This window comes from Brachyhypopomus gauderio, chromosome 13 (assembly GCF_052324685.1).
Source record: "Brachyhypopomus gauderio isolate BG-103 chromosome 13, BGAUD_0.2, whole genome shotgun sequence".
Lineage (NCBI taxonomy): Eukaryota > Metazoa > Chordata > Actinopteri > Gymnotiformes > Hypopomidae > Brachyhypopomus > Brachyhypopomus gauderio.
The window spans coordinates 11,154,000-11,164,342 of NC_135223.1; the positions used below are offsets into that span (position 1 = coordinate 11,154,000).

The window sequence follows — 10,343 nt, forward strand, 5'->3', positions numbered from 1 at the left end:
TCTGGCAGCTCGGCTCGCCGTGGATTAGAGGATCTACTCCAGCCACATTCCAGCCAGCCTATCCCATACCAGAACAGCTTCAAGAGCGGAAATATAATCCCATATCCCTCGTGTCAAGGCTGTGCACTCTGCAAATGGCAAAATTATTAGAACGGTAAGATGGTACTCTTAAATTCATATGCATGGGCAGAACTTCTAATTTTGAACACAAACAAAAGCCTATTTTACTTTATTACAAAGTCTGTACTATTTAGTAAACCTGCAACTGATACTCGTGTCAGGATTTATGAGGTGGAGTTTCCCTAGATTAATAAATTTTGTCTCTGCATTACCAACAATGCATTTTTCAAAATGCATAACCCATGAGATTTCAGTAGAGCAGTTTAGGTACTCAGAGGTATGAAATGCCACTTCACTTTGTAGGAATTCTGCAGGAATGAGGTCATGCAAAAGTGTTGACAAAAGGAAAACATTTTACTTCCATTATTACTTTTTTGTTAGTCTTTAACATAATTGGTGTCAAAACATGCAATAGAAAACTTTAGATTATTAAAACCATAGCATACAAACAGAAAGAGATGGAATTTGGAAATATTAACAAAAAAAATATGACCTGGTATACAAGATGCAAACTAAATTACACATGAAAATCAGCTTAAAGACTTTTTTCCATTGGATGATGTATGCTTATGCACAATCTGGGTGGAGTTAACCTCAGATTAATGCCTCAAGCATCTACCAGAGTTTACTGATCTCTGTGCTGGTTCATTCAGGGATATTCAACCCATGCAACAGCACAAACTTCAGTTAGCCCTCACCCATGTGGTGCCATTAACGAGTGGTAATTAGCAACACCCAGTTTCGAGGGTAGTGATTAGTGAAACACAAGAAGCCTGACCAATCAGTGACATTTGTACTAGTGCTGCATAAAGTGCAATATCAAGTGTATTTCTACAGTTGTATAAAGCCACAAAGACACGCACATTTTCTATACTGATATAGTTCTGAATACATTGAATCCCGACAGTGCTGTAGAGACGAGGGTTCCGGGGATCTGTGGGTGCCAGTGGAGCTCCTTCACTTCTGACTGGCCCTGGTGCAGGAAGAGCAGCTGAGGCGGGAGGTCCTTCAAGATGCCGGCCCTCTCGCCAATATCACTTGACTCCACCGACAAATCCCATTGGCTAATGACATCGTCTGCTCCCGCGGCGGCAAACACGCTGGAGTCGACGGGGTTCCACTCTACCGACGTCACGGGTGCGCTGTGCTGCTTGAAGCTGGCCACCGCACGTCCGGACTGAGAAATACGACAAAGCCGACAGGTTGGCGAAAAACAAACACGAGGTGACTGATCAGGATATATTGAGGAAAGCGGAAAGGAGACAGCAGTGTGGAGAATAGCAAGCACAAACATGACCAAGCATTCGAGTTCCACTGTAGGTGGATGTCTGATATGAGGATGTTGTTCTTATAAACCTTTGATGTTCAGACCAAAACACAAAGCTTTAGACCAGAGACTGCCTTAGTAATTCTCTCTCTCTCTCTCTGCTCCTCTCCAAGACTTCAGCTTTTTGTTTTGTAAGTATTTACCTCTCTAAAGAGCAACAATTGGGATTTAGTTCTGTGGGTTTACTTAATGTTACTTATCAGAAGAAAATGCTCACCTGGAACTGCCTGAAATCCCACACCTTCAGTAGGCCATCATCCCCACCAGACAGCAAAAATGGTTCAGCCCGATTCCAGCTGATGACATTAACATCTGCTGAGTGAGCCTCATTGGCTGAAAGCATAGAGTTCGGCGGAGCCCTGATATCCCAAATGCGAATAGAATGATCCACCGAGCAGGAGGCAAAAACCTGGAGGTTAGAATAAAACACCCACCCATCCATTATAACAACTCATCAGGTATGTACACATCAGCACACAGTACAGAAACTACTAAATACATAAATACATTAATCAAAACCCCATTTTTCTTGCTGCTTCTGCTGACTTACAGTTGCTTCCGTGGGTGACCACTGGAGGTCCTCCACAGATTTGCTGTGAGAGCTGAAAGGCCTCTGGTCAACCTGCCACGAGGCCCCTCCCTCCCGTGGCTCCCAGACATGAATGTTCTTCTTGCAGTCTCCACTTACAAGTCGCCCTTAACAACAAAGTGTGGCATTATAAACACCTTTGAGAACACAATGGAAATGGGGAAAGTGAATATTTTCCTTTTCACCAGGAGTGTACAACTCCTGAAATATTTCTAGGCAGGTAAAATTTTATCATGACCACTTACCTGGTACCTTTGAAGACCAATCAATGGCAAAACCTTCTGCCATGTGACCTTCAAAACTAAATAGAGGTGTGGCCTCCTTGTGCTGCTTTATAAATGCTGCCATGGCAGCAGAACTGTGAACTGCCTCCAACTGCCGCCGAAGGTCAAAAATCTCCACTTGACCTTTCTCTGACCAGACTGCAGCCAATGCCTGCTCACCCTGCTGGGTCACCTAATTCAACAGGACCAATACAAAGAAAATAATAGTGTAGTGCAGAGTAGCGCAGTTCAGCATGACTTAATTATTATTAATTCACAGACAAGCAAAACAAGTAAGGTCAGAACCAGAGACTCACTCTGACTCTGTTTATTCCCCCATAGTGAGTCATCATGGCCAACTCCAGCTGTGGCTTCTTTTCTACATCATCATCTTCATCACTATCTTCATCACTGCTTTCCTCTTCCTCCTCCTCCTTCTCCTTCTCTTTCTTAGTGCCATGAAGGTTGTGCATGCGCATGACAATAAGTCTGGATGGAGAGGGGACACTTCCTGTTTTGATCTGGTCCTCAATGAGGGGCGGGGTCTATTTATGGCCATGCTAATCAAGCATATGTGGAAGCATAGTATGCTCATTGTTGGCCGTGGCTACGTGTCAGAAAGTGTTGCAAGTGTACTTACAAAATAATACAACTACAACAGTGTATAATTACAACTAGTAATTAAACAACACAAATAAGAATCAAAATGCATTCATTGACAAAGTATTACAAAGCTTTTCTTCACTGGACCACAGAGCAAACTTACCTATTGCCGAGAGCCGTGTCTGCTTGGGTACCCGAACACAGCAGCATGGAGAGGGGATAGGTCTCCCTTCCTTCTCCCTCGCCATCACGCAATACATCAAAACTTAGACAAGGGGCACCTGGAGACGAGGTTCATTGTTAAAATGTTTTAGATAATCCGATCTTAAGACCAACTGAAAATCTTCCCAGTCCTTACTATGCTGAGGATATAAATCATAACACTGATCAATTTTCCTATTAATTTATGGTGAAAACCAAGTAAAGAATTTTCTTCTAGACTTTAAAATAACCACAGAGATGATTACGAACTATTTACTAATTTCCCAAAGTTGGTGCGTGCAAACAGCGTATACAGTGAAACTGGTTGATCAAAATGTCACTACGTTATGATGTAATGAATTAATTAAAACTGAACTTTAGTTAGCTACTTGACCTAGTTATCTAGGTATGTCTGTTCTGGGTGAGAAACAGACACCATTGAGCAGTAGTGCAACCGCTCATTATATAGTTCAAATCATGCTGACAAACTGCATCTAGAAATAAAACCACAGGTAGATCAGTTAGCTTAACTAGGCTACACCTCAATTTTTCGGATAAACATAGCTATTTAGATACCTAAGCAAAACTAATAAGCTAACGTTTTGCGTCCAAAGAGGAACTGTTGATAATGAATATGATCACATGCATGTGCTTTAGTACGTCGCTAACTAAGAATCTAACTCTAACTTACTACAGAGACTGACCAACCTGTCTGGCACTCATGATACAGGCGGTAAGCAGACTGATCCATTTCAAGTTGTTCTCCTGGCTGAAGAGGTTGAACGCCAGGTAAGTAGACTTTACTATCCCCATCTCCAGCTTGTGTTTCTTCCTCCATTTCGCCTTCATCGCTGCTACCTGACTCCATCTCTTCAACTTCGTCTTCACGAGGTAACATGTGTTCTTCGGGCGCAGCCATTTTGAAAGCGGCTCAATGTGGCTGTTACACTTCCGGTTACTTTTACGTACGTATTTATCGTTTAAAGGCCTTACTTTCAAGATACTTTAAAGAAAAATCTAAATAACAGTATCGAACATCAAATAAAAATAAATTCAGAAATGTTTGTAACCATAACCCTAAACAGTGGCTAACTGACATGGGTTATGATATATTGGTATTACTGTAATTAACCTCTTTAGTATAAAGCAGACAGAAAACGTTTGTTTTGAAAGAATAAACATCACATTTTTGTAGGTTACCGTATTTTAATTAATAATGTATCAATAATGCATCAATAAGAACCCTTTATTTTCAGAATGGTTGAAAACAAGTCGCCTACAATTTTTTTAATTTAATTATATAAGCTGGATATCGGTTAATGTACAGTGAGTTATCCTTTAAATAGGTCTAGTGCAACGTGTCTACTCCTAACTACATCTCTGAATTATCTGATCATGTAATCACTTTGCATATTCCTGATACACATTGCCTGATTGTAAGCCAATCATTTTAATCATATCCATGATCAGTCCTGAGGAATGTAAAAAAAAATTAGTCAAAACGCTCACATTTTCTCTAATGGGTAGATTAGATGTCCGTGTTTACTTTGCTTAAAGGCTTGTTTTTTTGTGCGGTGTTACGTCATTGCCCAAGCTCGTGCGCGCTCCATTACTCGGTTTCAGCAGCGCACGGGCAGAAAGCGTTTGATAAGCGGCGCCGCCCTGTTGCGCATCTTCACTGCTAGCCCCCGTGGCGCGTCAGAGACTCAAAACTTCTATATGCCTGAATACGATATAGGTTTTCAAAGCCTGAACTTCAGCAATATCTCTCATGCGCACCTCTGAAATAACTGAATTTTCACGTAAGGTCTAAATAAGTGCAATTAATATTATGATGGAATTTTGGGGCGAATGTCGAGAATGATCAGAACCTTTTTGCCCCTGTGAATGTATTTGATAATGTCTGGCCAGAGAAATTCTAGTTAACAGATGATCAGAGATGACTGCAGACTAGTGAAAATTTAAAAGTGGTGGTTTATTTAGACAGTTTCCATCACATGTTCCTTTTGTTTGATTCATGTATTTATGTATTTAAAGCACTTCCTTCAATGATTTTGATGACACAAATGCAATTCAAACAAATCTGTTAAAAGGCTTTCTATCGTAAAATTTTAAATTTTTTCATTTGGTTGAATAAATGAATAATATTCCATTTGTATGTGTGAATAAGGTGTACATACTGTGTTGTGTGTGGGTTTGTTTGATCTGTTTTGCAGACTGCAGAAGAGAAGCAGAATGTGAACAATAGCATTCTGTTAGGCTCTTGTTGTTTGTACCATCATATGCACATCCCTATCCAGCTGTGACCCATCTCATTCTTACACACACACACACACACACACACACACGCACACGCACACGCACACACACACACACAAAAGTCCCTCTCTGTCCCTCTCACAGCATGTGTCCAAAGATAGCACGCTAAATAAAAACTCACATATCCAGTCAACCAATGTTTCAAAACATAGAAAGTGTCGTAGTTATCTTCAGAAGATTGTGTTTCAGCATGTGGTGGCAGGATCTAATGGCTAATCAGACCAACCAAACCAGATACAACACATTAACATGTAGCCATGGATGTAACCCCAGCTAAATATGACCAGTGCCTGGCTAAGACAGAACTGCAGACGTGAACAATGAGAGTTGGAGGTCTGAGTTTGACACAAGATGGAACTGGTGCTGCCTGCACTGTATCTTATTTCAAAGGATTTGCGTCTCAGGGGCCATCTTAGGTGTGTTGGTTATACTTCCATTTTCACGGCTTCATGTAATCTTCTTCACGCTTGTCCCACAGTGCTTTACTACACAAGTACATTCTGCAGCAGGCTTGCCAAACTGCACGTCTGACAATACAATCGGTTTAAAAAGTGTAAAGCCATTATGCAAATCATGAGATGGCAAATCCAAATATAGTCTTTGAAATCGGGTGTACATGCACTGCTTTGCAGTATCAAGAGATGTTTGCTAAAATGTTTTGGAAAATGTGTATATTAAATATACACACGTTATGTACATTTACATATACACACATTTCATGAAACAAAAACAACAACAAAAGTATAAGCATCTGCACAAATGGCATTCATAATCCAGTTCCTCTAAACTGCAGGTTGACTGTGGTAGTACAGTAAGCTTCATTATAGGTATCATCCAGGCCAACACTGTAAGACATGTAAACATTTTAACAATGTGAAAGCTTTCCTAAAACTCTGTTTGTACATATCTTCTTGAGCACTACCCTAACTATGCTATCATGACTGCTACATGGATACTGCATAAAAGTACATTTTCTGGTTTTGTTTTTGTGTTAGCTGTAATGCAATATTTATAACAGTGTTATAACTGTGAGAATAACATTGTTAATACTGAATACTAATGAAAAGGGAGTTTTGCTTTGTGCAATCTTATCAGGTTTAGTTCTACATTCTGAGTTTCAAACCTCCAATCTGACATCTTACATGACACTTGAGACACATAATCCAACAGTACTCAAACAATGAACGGAGGCACAGAAGGGCCAAAAATGATCAGTGCAGAAAAACAACATAAAATTAGACAAACAATAAAGCGAGCTTGTGTGTAATTGTTCACATCGATCCATTCAGCAGAGCCTTACAATAGACAGTGACTATATCCAGACAAGGGCTTTTAACCGGGAGAAAAGCACTGTTGTCAGAAAAGAGAATCCCAATGGGTAGCATTTGGATCAGCGCTTAAAAAAAAACAGAAACCTCAATAACTAGACTGGCGTGTGAAGTCCTCAGGGGGTCAAGAGTGCAAATTCACACGACTGCAGTATGTAGTGTAGCTACGCTAAGACGTTCCACATGGGTTTCCTAAAGTGATGAGAGGTGTGGAGGGGCAAAAAGGTCAAACACTTCATTTTACTGAAGTATGGCAGTCCAAGGATTCTGTTTCCCCTCAGACTGTCCTCAGTGTCGGCCTTGTGTGAAACAGGCCCTGAGCACACTGTCAAGAGAAGTTCTACTACAGGCACTGTGACTGCTGTAAACGTGCTGCTTATTTGCAGGACATTTGTTTGTAGGTGAAAGGTTCAGTTTACAAATGATCTTAACATGGAGCCACAACATAAGAACAAAGCAGGACTCCAAGTCACCTTCTGAGATTTTCCCATCAAAATGTCGATTGTAAATTTGTACATTTGCACAACCAAACCAGAATATAATCTCAGATTTTCATGTTCTTTTCTTCTTTACAAGAATGTTTTTTTAAATATAAAATGGTCAACATTTTGCTAACACAAATGTATTTTTTGGAGAAAAAAACAGATTGCTTTACACAACACTGTATATTTAGGAATGATTCTGAATGAAATAAGCCCCCTAAAACACACCATAGGTTTGTTTCTCCATGCCTCACTCCTTTGTTAACTACAGCTTGTTTCCAGTATTTTTGAAATGAATCCTGAACCATGTGCAACCCCCCTCCGAGTTTGCTGCAGTCACCAGAATTCCAGAGATTTCTAGCCAGGGTCCTTCAGTATTACATCCAGGCTTAAACGTGACCTTCACCTTCCTCCTCAGAGCTCATTCCCTATCACATCCAGCAGCACCTTTACAGAAGAAAGCACGCACAGAACCAGGCCTGGCAAAGCATGCAACTCTGCGTTCCCATTGGTTGGGATGACAGTAATCCACCTTTTCCCCCTTTCTCCCTCCTTCCCATGCCACAACTCCTCTGTGACTTGCCTGCCTGTGACAAATTCTTCTTCTTCATGCTCCTCCTCTTCCTCCGGGTAAAGGGGGGCTGGGCTGGGGAAAACGCAGGCATGCTGGCCCGCGGGACAGCCCAGGGCCACCCATTTGGAGAGAAGCGCCGACGTGAAGGTGAGCAGGGCTTCAGGGGAGGAGTGTACAGGCGGGAAGACGGCGGGATCGGGAGATTCCTGGAAACTCTGTTTACACAAAGATAACAGTGGCTTATTGCAGGATAGTAACTGCAGGAAGAACAGAGTCAGGGTAATTCAGGACTGTAGCACACAGCATCCAAGGAGAGTAGAATGGACTAATAGCTTTTCGCTGTAATACGCACTACATGCTACTACGCTGTATAACCATAAAACTTTAGTGGTAGAACAATAAAATAATGTGTAAATATACTTGTAGGAATTTTGCCTCAAACAATATACAACTACAGACTCGAATGGCTGAGTAGACCATATGCATGTTATTTCTGATTTGAAACACTTAAAAATAAACTTCTAAGCCTAGGACAGAGATCTTCAAAGGTGAATTTAAAACATTTTTATTTAAAAGAGATTAATTTAAAAGAGTTGGAAATGCAAGAACAGTTGTAATGCAGCTAATCATTAAGAACAAATTCATATTCAAGTAGGCCTATACCTATTCAAGTATAATTAAATTCAAGTATAACTAAATCAGCACAAAGGTTTTTATCCGCAATGTAATATAATAAATGCACACACCAACCAACGATACCGTAGAGATTAAAGGGAGACTATACACCATAAAGGTCATAACTAATAGTGGGTACCCCTCTTGAAATGTCATCAAGTGTAGTCTTCAGTTCAGTGATGAATGTGTATTTGAGATGAACTCTTTCCAGGTGCTGCAGGAGCTGCATCCAAGAATGAGACAGGATCACAGCTGCACTGAACACACAGCACTACACACACACACACACACACACACACACACACAGCTGGATGAGATAAATGATGGGTACAGTATGGCGTCAACATTACTGGGTACTGAATAGTCACAAGCACGTGTTTCACTTACACATACACTCGCACTCACACAAACGCATGATAAAAGCAAAACAATGCAATGGAAACTTTTCTTACCGAGTCATGACACTCTGTGCTGGCATTGAAATGATGATGCACATAGTAATTACCGGGGAACACTTCAGGCTGCAAGGACCGATCAAAATGCACAGATCATCACTGAACAGTCAGACATGTTAATCCACCTTTCCTTTTACACGTTGAAAAAAATGCATATCAAAAATCTAAGTTGCATTGTGCTTTAAGGGTTATTTAATCGGCATGCTATTTAATCTGTACAATAATTCATCAATCAACAACATAACATATTTAATCTTTTAACTCACAAATCCTTTCTTTTTCTCATTGTTGATGGTGGCCTGAAGATTGTTAACAGTTCCTTTCTTCAAATCATCGCAACCGCTTCCTTGAACAGTGAATATTGACAGAAGCAACAGTACTGAAAGATAAAGAGAGCGCATGTTTTACTGCGCAGCTGGCCGTTCAGGCTCGAGCGCCAGTCTCTGGAGCGAATTTTATCAACCAGGTATCGCTCGTTGGTTATCCTGGCATCAAAAATCTTATTAAAACACCTTGTGGTTACATTACCTGTTCGTGACATGCTTTTACCCGCCGATGTGGTCTATATTCCCCATGCTTCTGTATGTGACGTCCCACCAGGGCGCTCAGTCTGATTAAGTTATTTGACAACCTCGATGCATTCAAAACGTCGATGAGTGATTTAACAACAACCTTACTCGCTCTGAGTAACTGAAAAATATTTTGTCTTTCACTGGCTTACCCCAGCCTTTTTTTCTCTCTCTCTCTCCTCCCTAACTCTGCCACCAGAGTACCAGTCACGGTTTCAGACCCTCTGGTACTTTCCAAATGTCTTTAGGTGTCAGAGAACATGTGTGGTAAAAAGCTGCCCTTCCCGTGTTTGCTCTTTCACTCTCTACTCCTCTCTCTTCGGTCTGTCCTGTTCCCTGTCGGCATGCTAACATCGATCAGCTCACAGCGTAAAAGTGAAAGTCCTCATAACTCAAGTCTGTACTCAAACATCCACCCCCCGACCTCTCTCCTCCCCCTTTGCTCCATTATAGGGCAAGCTCTCCCCTCCTCCTCTTCTCAGCTTTCTCTGAAGACCTGGCGCAGGCTTGGGCATGTGCTCTGGTCGTCTGTTTTTAATTTCATCTCTGCGTGGCCGCTTACGTTTCCACTCCAGCCACAATGTGGCATGGTGACTTCATCAGGTCTCGTTGGCTTTGTGCGAATCGACAAAGGGCGTCGTGATACGTTTTGAACACACAAAACTGCTGAGTCATTGTCCCGCATCATGCGCTCCACCATTAAATGACCCAAATGTCATCCTTCAATCAGGCGCAAACAGCGAACTGCGCTGTTCGGGGTGACTGTGGTTCCAGATCCATAGCGCCAACACAGCGCGTCTCTAAATCACAATATTATGCGTGGACAGCACGTGTCGAG

At 41.4% G+C, this 10,343-nt stretch overlaps 2 protein-coding genes across 3 annotated transcripts; both read right to left on the reverse strand.

Moving 5' to 3' along the window:
* Positions 1 to 455: 455 nt before the first annotated feature.
* Positions 456 to 4,054, reverse strand: grwd1 (glutamate-rich WD repeat containing 1). Its single transcript, XM_076970851.1, has 7 exons — positions 3,812 to 4,054; positions 3,066 to 3,183; positions 2,617 to 2,788; positions 2,282 to 2,492; positions 1,998 to 2,143; positions 1,665 to 1,856; positions 456 to 1,297 (listed from the first exon to the last, which is right to left on the reverse strand). The coding sequence occupies exons 1-7, from the start codon at positions 4,020 to 4,022 to the stop codon at positions 989 to 991; spliced, it is 1,359 nt and encodes a 452-aa protein (XP_076826966.1). The 5' UTR covers positions 4,023 to 4,054; the 3' UTR covers positions 456 to 988.
* A 1,003-nt stretch (positions 4,055 to 5,057) lies between these two features.
* Positions 5,058 to 10,172, reverse strand: LOC143473740 (uncharacterized). 2 transcript variants are annotated; one of them, XM_076970854.1, is made up of 5 exons: positions 9,465 to 10,172; positions 9,203 to 9,315; positions 8,934 to 9,002; positions 8,621 to 8,704; positions 5,058 to 8,021 (listed from the first exon to the last, which is right to left on the reverse strand). In XM_076970854.1, the coding sequence occupies exons 1-5, from the start codon at positions 9,475 to 9,477 to the stop codon at positions 7,647 to 7,649; spliced, it is 654 nt and encodes a 217-aa protein (XP_076826969.1). In that variant the 5' UTR covers positions 9,478 to 10,172; the 3' UTR covers positions 5,058 to 7,646. The 2 variants fall into 2 exon arrangements, with proteins under 2 accessions (XP_076826969.1, XP_076826968.1); XM_076970853.1 differs by having other exon boundaries at positions 8,621 to 8,752; positions 9,465 to 10,160.
* Positions 10,173 to 10,343: the final 171 nt, after the last annotated feature.

Excerpts from the sequence above, each read along its gene's own strand:
- grwd1 (XM_076970851.1), bottom strand. The coding sequence starts at position 4,022 with ATGGCTGCGCCCGAAGAACACATGTTACCTCGTGAAGACGAAGTTGAA. Across the intron at positions 3,184-3,811 it reads GTATCATGAGTGCCAGACAG|GTGCCCCTTGTCTAAGTTTT; the intron begins GTTGGTCAGTCT and ends CCTCGTCTCCAG. Across the intron at positions 2,789-3,065 it reads GACACGGCTCTCGGCAATAG|ACTTATTGTCATGCGCATGC; the intron begins GTAAGTTTGCTC and ends CTCTCCATCCAG.
- LOC143473740 (XM_076970853.1), bottom strand. Across the intron at positions 9,003-9,202 it reads ATGAGAAAAAGAAAGGATTT|CCTGAAGTGTTCCCCGGTAA; the intron begins GTGAGTTAAAAG and ends CGGTCCTTGCAG. Across the intron at positions 8,022-8,620 it reads TTGATGACATTTCAAGAGGG|AGTTTCCAGGAATCTCCCGA; the intron begins GTACCCACTATT and ends TTGTGTAAACAG.